The following is a 7,766-nucleotide window of genomic DNA, read 5'->3' on the forward strand; positions in this document are numbered from 1 at the left end:
AATAAATAATGATAATGCTCGTATGCTCTCAAACAGATAAGCACAAAAAAGCAGTTCTGTGACTTACCGACAACCATGAGCGTAAACTCGAACCCCCTCTTCACGGACTTCCTATACACCTGGTTGGGAAGGTTGGCGAATCCAACATAACCCTCCAGATTCCTCTGCTGGAAGAGAACACAGCTTTACTCCACATTCCACTGATTACAGAGTTTAACGGCACCTCCATTACTGTTATCCCTCTCTAAACAAGGCTCAAGAAAACTTCACAGAGGATAAACATTAAAGGCTATGCTAATATTAACATTAGTTACAGTGGACAGTGACTAAGCACAGTGTAACAACTAATCCTCCTTGCAGGGAAACTACAGCAATAAATAACTTGGAATTCTGATTTTAGGGATAGCCGACATGAAATACTTTTGGGAATCTAAAACCATTTTAAATGGAATTTAGCTAATTATATTATAATTATGCATGCCAAGGCAGGTTAATAATTGAAACACTAAATGAAATATTAGTAAATGTAAAATTGTCACACCGCAGTATAATTTAAAAAGTGCATTAAAAGTGAAACAAATGATGACAAGACACAGCACCTTAATATACACTTTTAATTAAAGTAAAAAGGCTAAATTTGTTTAAATATATGATTTTACATTTTAATCTTATATCTTGATGTCAGTCATAAGTCCATGGACTTGTGCCAAACACTCATAAATAAATAGATTTGCATCATGTACAAAAGCGACACACCAAAATAGCCACGAGCCAACTAACATGTTGACAAAACACAAACTATTGGAAACTTAGAGACTTGGGGAAGGAGGATACAGGGGGTCCCATGACAAAGTGATTTTGCTCCAGATCACGGCCAGCACATTGTCCAGCTGTAAGTTCTTCCTCTCCTTCTCAAACTCCTCATTTTTTTGTCTTGAAATCTCATGCTCTCGGAAGCACAGTGGTGAAGTGCAAGCTAGGCAAGGCAAACAATTGATCGTTCTGCTTTGACTGCAGTGAGTTTCTCATACATGGTAGGCCAATGGAAAACTGACTACTAGGGGCCATGCTGATCATGTGGAGAGATAGACATTGAGGGGGGGAGGGCACTGTTTATGGACTCAATGAATGGCCAACAGATGGGCCAAATGCCATGAGACTTACTGGCAAAACAGTAGGGATGTGCAAGACTAGTCGACTAATTGAATTACTAGTTGGTTAATATTTCCCCCCATTAAACTGATCATCATTTTTACACATTTACATTTGGCATTTACATCTTTATTTTTAAAGAGGCTGCACTTGAATTACTGTCATATTAATGTTACACATTTTAAATAGAATTAAATCAATGTGTTAACTTTGCACACCAAACAATGTATGCTTTTGAGTAAGTAGCCTAGAAAATGACTGTTTATTTTCAATGAGGTGCCGACTGCTTAACGGGTTAAATGAGCATTTATTCTGTGTGTACGTCATGTATAGAATACATTAAGTTTATTGTAGGCTACATCACAGGCTTATTTTTTCTATCCTATGGCTACTTTTTTACATTTAGAACAGGCTGGTTTGCTCTATTGGTCCTGCACTATTCAATCAATTCTTTTCAGTAAATATGCCTGTAAAATTTTTGCTAACGTTGATTCAATTAACCAGGAGTGGTGGTGGTATAGTGGTCTAAACCACATAACTGGTAATCAGAAGGTTGCTGGTTCGATCCCCACAGCCACCACCATTGTGTCCTTGAGCAAGGCACTTAACTCCAGGTTGCTCCGGGGGGATTGTCCCTGTAATAAGGGCTCTGTAAGTCGCTTTGGATAAAAGCGTCTGCCAAATGCATAAATGTAAATCTAAATTTAAGTCAAGCATGTCACAGATAAATGCTTCGGAAAGTATTTTAAATGGGTCGCATAAACACTTTTTTTAATCCTGGAGGTTGGTTTCTTTTTAGACTAGTCGACTTCAACATTTCCATTAAAACGTCAGTGAAATTAGTCGTTCAGCACAGCCCTATCAAACAGCAGTGCAGCACAAGTGACTGTCAAAAGGGTGATTTAGGTTGGTTTTTAAAGTGATAGTTCACAAAAATATAAATTCTGTCATCAATCTTCTCTTTTTGCATCTCCTTTTAGGTTCCACAGAAGAAGGAACATTATATGGGTTTGAACGACATGTCAAATGAGAGTAAATGGAGGCCGAAATGTTTGTTTTGGGTGATCAATCCCTTTAAAAAGACAATGATAGATTGATTCTCCATTTCCCCATCACCACTTTCAGATGGGAACAAGATTTCTGAAAGGCTCTGATACGAAACCTTTGACAGCACGTGGACACAAAAAGCCCAAAATGCAATTGCATCTAATCCAAATCTATTCTATATAATTCATACAGCAGTTTATAAATAGCTGCTCTGTGAACCGCTCTGGGCATTTTCCGTGCTTCAACTCTTGAAATGCTCTTACGCAACAGCAAAATTGAAGTTATGGCTCGACTTCTAGCAAACAACACAACATCTGACCAAATGGGTGAATCTAATAAATGATTTCTGAACCCCTCAAAGAAGAGAGTCCTTCAAAGTGTAGACCAGGACAGATTAAAGGATTCAAATAGTTTAGGTGAATAATGGCACACAAAAAGCACAGTGTGGTTATTCAGAATATTACACTTGTACTGCAATTCATTCATACTTTAAACACCATATTAACAGCTGCAATGAGGACATAGCCCACATTTACCAACAAGACCTATATACAGTGGCCCTAAAAAGTATTTGGACTAGAGCTGATGATTTACCACGTTAATTCTATGTGATTACTTATATAAAAAATAAAGTGTTACAAAAATGTAGGCAATTAATCATGTACCCTTTCCGTAATAATGAATATTCCAACATTCTTCATGCTTGAAGTACCACCTGTTTTCAGCAAAGGGCGGTAAGCTGAACTCCGTACAAACAACAATACATGTTCTTGCATTCATACACAGCTGGACAGAGCGCATTTTCCAGATTCAATACAAGTTAGGCTCAATAGACAGCAATTGTGTTATGATACTGATAACCACAAAACTTTTATTTCAACTCATCCCTTCTTTTCTTTAAAAAAAAAAGCACAAATCTGGGTTCCAGCAAGTCAATAGAAGTGAATCAGGGCCACATTTTTAATTTTAAAATTCTCACTGTTTCAAAAGTATAGCCACAAGACATAAACAATATGTGTATAAACATGACTTCAGTGTGATAAAATCACTTACTAACCTTTTCGGTGTAAAGTTATAGCCAATTTTACCACTTCGTTGCATGACGATGCAATGTCAACAAACCCTTAAACTCAAAAATTATGTTGTAAACAACTTTACAGCTCAAATAATACATGATTATATTAATTATTCTTTAACAGAAGAATTTATATAAGTGCTTTAATAAAATTACAAGTTTCACATTTCTGCCTTTAAAACACTGATCTATCTATCTATCTATATAACATTATGCGACAGCATATCATGAAAATAATTAAATAAAAATATTGATTGACAGCCCTAATTTGGACATCTAAGAACAGTTTACAATACGATTAAAGTATAAATATGTCGTAATTACAACAAATTATCAAAGTAGAATCTGGAATCAATTGATACTAAACCTTTTCTCAGCTCCATCTTCTCTTTTCTAAAGCATTTGTGCAATTACATTTAACCCACTGGTCTCAAGTATTTTTAGTGGATGTATGAAGTCATTTCCCAAAAATCCATCTCATGTGCAACACACTGTGGACCTGTTCCTCTAATGTTTGACAACCAGGAAATACTGAACAATCTATATTTAGTTTTATCACATAAAACCTAATGAATGCATTTTCTGTCAAATATTTAGTTAGAAAAGAGTCCTGGTGCTGTCCTTCTAATAAAATGCCATTTGGTTTGATATTTTGTTATCAATGACATTCATCAGGGCCAGTACTAAGATGGTGGGCAAGTGGATGTCGTTTCATTGGACTGGGAGGGGGAGCCAGAATTTATTTTTTGGGAGGTGGGCAACCCATACTCAAGGTAAGGAACAAGACTTCTTTTGGATGTGTTCCAAAATACATCCCAAAGGTTTAGTAATGTGTCTTGCAAGAAGTGACCCACTAAACCAATATTGCATTGGCACTATTTTAATCCCAAAATGTCCCAAATATCCTAAAAAGGCACCATGATGTATTCTCAGTGACAGATTTGGCTGCAGTTCTCTCTCCAACCCCATTGAAATGCATCTCCACTCACTCCTCATTGCAAGAGAGCTGCGCATCATGCTTAGAGCCTGTCATTCTCATTTACTTCACCAACAGCTATCAGCTGCCCAGCTATTTCATTTAAAAACACATTCCTGCTTTCTGCCTTAATGTCAGATTATCAACCAATTTAAATGTACAAGGCTATATATTACATGCCCTAAGGCACGTTTAAACACAATTCAACCCAGAGGCTCACTTTAGTTAATCAATAGTAGATAAAACCAGTGAGCTTTACGTGCATCAAGTCAGGGTCCACGGAAAGGTAATTAGGTGGAAGTCACACGAGGGATCGATTCAACGCGTCTCCTACCATGCAAATCCATGAATCATTAAGCCTGTTGTGCAAACCCATTTTAAATGTTTCGCATGCAGTTTCCAGACTAAATGCGGTATAATGCATGAAATGTACTCACTGCAACGCTGGAAATAGCTGAGTCGGGTCTCTCGATCATATTGTGCTGTGACAACACCCACTCTGAATCCGAATAGATCAGGCATAAAAGATGAGTCGACCCCAAAACGGTTAAGTGCAAAAGCGTTGATGAACCCTAGACTCGATTTCAATGCAGCTGATTCTGAGTGATTCTGACCTAGCCTATATTAATGAAATAGAACAAAACCCCACACGCGAGCATCGGCCGGGGGGAAAATGTTACGTCGCGAGCATGAAAGGCGATTGTCCTCCTTCAAGAGAGCTCAAAGCCTATTGGTCAAGGACTGGCCGCTCATGGTGATGTCATACAATAAATTCCGCCCACGCATTCGATTGGCTCACTGGTTTATACAATGGATTGTGGTATTTGTAGTGCCAATGAAGAGCACAGAGAAAGAATAAAAAATATGCAGTATTTGCCTTGACAAAATACTTAAAACACAGCATAATATTATGCAATTTACATCAGCATAACATTTTCAGACAGAAAAGATAAAATACTTTTAACGTTTCATAGATGCAGGACAACCGAAGAATTCCTGAAATAATGTACGAACGCCCTCTAGTGGAATATTGAGACAGTAGTTGTAACCTGTACTCTCTTAAAGGAATAGTTCACCCAAAAATCTAAATTTGCTGATAATTTACTCCAAGATGTATCTGGGGTTTTTTTTCCTTCATCAAAACAGAATTTAAGATTTTTTGGATTTCATTTCAGGCCTCCTCCTGCAAGTGAATGTACCCCATTTTTTGATGGTCCAAAATGCATATGGGTACATCAAAATAATCCACACGACTCCAGTCAACAAATAAAGTTGGTCTGAACACAAACGATAGATTCTTTTTTTTTAGAAACAAAACAATACTTATATACTTTTTAACTACAAATGTTCGCTTTCACTTGCATTGTTTAGAGAATAAATAATAACACCAATAATAATAACAACAACAATAACAATAACCTGCTGAAATAATGTTGATAATTGTAATATCTCAATTATATCTGAATATATATATATATATATATATATATATATATATATATATATATATATATATATATATATATATATAAAACAGTTAGTTCTGGACCTCGAATCTGATTGGACGAGAGAGACGTTCCATGAGCACTGATGGTCTCACACCATCAGCACTCGGGCGCTTCACTGTGTATGTATCACTCCGCTTGTGTTCGTGCCGTTCTAAACTAAAGTGTAACAGCAATGCATATGTGTTAAGATTTACTGTAAAAGTGTCTCTTACATGTATTTTTTTTAAATTACATATGTTAGCCAGCAGGTGGTGTCAAAAGATAATTTTTGTGTGTAATATGAGCAGTTGGTGACTTGAAGTGAATCCGTTAGTCATTGTTTACATCGAACAGTGCTCCGTGATTTCTCGTATTACCACTACATGACTACAGCTAGAAAATAGCTTTAAACGGCTTTAAATGAACAACTTCAGCATTACGGCTCATCACAGCTGAAAGACACAACAGACAGATTAATTACACAACTCAAGGCATTTATTTACTTACCTCTTAATGGAGTTTCCACATTGGAGAAAAAGTACTGTTCAAAATGGTGGAGGACATTGCGGTTTCTATAGTTAAAGACTCTTGTGTACCGCGAAAAATTGTGAAATTTCTGTGCATCCTACATGCTGCTTATTTTTCCTTTCTATATTTCACCATGGTGATTTCTTGTCTATAAACCGCTGTCTATAATTATTGAGTGCATGGGCAGATAGAAAGCTATTAATAGTGTGGCAAGAGGGTGGCAGCATCAAAGCAAGCACCCATGTGTAGTTCTTATGGATTAAGGTTCCAAGCTTCATTGCAACAATTACAAAATTATCAAATTGTAAATGTTCATGAATTTTTTATATAACTGTATTTCCACAGGAACCACATACTGTACTAATCATTTTGCTACTGATCTGCCAACATGAAAAATAAAATGACATAATACAAATTCTTAATGACTGATTCAAGCACCCAAATAAATATTTCACATAATATGGTAATTTCTATTCTACATATGCCACTATCAGTTTTGAGATTGTGTTAGTCAGTAGATGAATACACAGATCAGCAATTTAATCAAGAACATGATTGATTGATCTGGTGGTAAACTTTGTCCTTACATTTTTAGAGGTTTTGGATAATAATTTGCCAAAATATAACTTTTTATTTTAATAAAACAAATTTGCATCTGTACATCACTGGATGGTTGTTTAAAATAAAATGCAATAAAAATGTGAGAGGGGAGGGAAAGTACACATTTACTGACAGTTCTGTATATGAAAAAATGGCAAATTCTGAAATTCAGACAGCAACAACCACAAACTCTCCACTCCAGCAGCAGGAATTCGGATGGTGAACTGAAAGAAATCTGGCATGAATTGATGAATGTGTCAGCAATGCTGACGAAGGTCATTGCAGAATTGGAGGATCTTGCTGTAATACGTTGATCGATCAATTCCATGGTGACGAAATTCTCTGAGTTGGTTTCAAGGATGGGGGACATCAAGAAACGTATCGATTATTTGGAGTCATCGGAGAGGGAATTAGCTGCTAATCCGCAGGCGACCAAGGGAGATTTGGAAGTATTTTGAGAATCGTAATTAACGAAACAACGTCCAAATTGTTGGAATTCCTGAGCAAGAGGAGTCTGCTTGACATAACAGGCCATAAGCTGGAAATCATGCAAGCTCAAAGGGTCCAGGCTCAGAGATCTGCGTAGTAATAGTTTGACTGCCCGAAGAACTGAATGGCCATTTTTTTTTGTGCTGGTTCCGCTAGTGGCTGCAGCTTGTTTTGTGGAGGCACATACCTTTGTGACAGTTAAGTGGATGAATCTACATATTTTTTTGTGTTTATTCCTAATTTGTGTAATATGTCAAAATGTCAAATGCTAATATGAGTGGAATGTCTCTCCATGTGGAATGTGAAGGAAGGTTAGTTCTTTTCTTAAATGTAAGGAATATTATATAATATTTTTACAAGAAATGCATCTTTCCCCGCAGGAAGCTGAAAAATTTAGGAAGATATGGGGTGG

The 7,766-nt window shown here is 36.6% G+C and overlaps 1 protein-coding gene across 2 annotated transcripts in view; it reads right to left on the reverse strand.

The window, feature by feature from the left end:
* Positions 1 to 4,956, reverse strand: part of LOC127640097 (septin-7-like) — a 37,035-nt gene extending 32,079 nt beyond the window's left edge. The window contains exons 1-2 of one of the 2 annotated variants that reach the window (XM_052122495.1): positions 4,688 to 4,956; positions 68 to 164 (exon numbers count right to left, since the gene is read on the reverse strand). In XM_052122495.1, coding sequence (XP_051978455.1) covers positions 68 to 164; positions 4,688 to 4,726 — 136 coding nt within the window. In that variant the 5' untranslated portion in view covers positions 4,727 to 4,956. Of the gene's footprint in view, positions 1 to 67; positions 168 to 4,687 lie in introns of both variants that reach the window. The other variant, XM_052122494.1, reaches the window with a different exon arrangement.
* Between the last annotated feature and the right edge of the window lie 2,810 nt (positions 4,957 to 7,766).

This window comes from Xyrauchen texanus, chromosome 49, assembly GCF_025860055.1.
Source record: "Xyrauchen texanus isolate HMW12.3.18 chromosome 49, RBS_HiC_50CHRs, whole genome shotgun sequence".
In the NCBI taxonomy this organism is placed as follows: Eukaryota; Metazoa; Chordata; class Actinopteri; order Cypriniformes; family Catostomidae; genus Xyrauchen; species Xyrauchen texanus.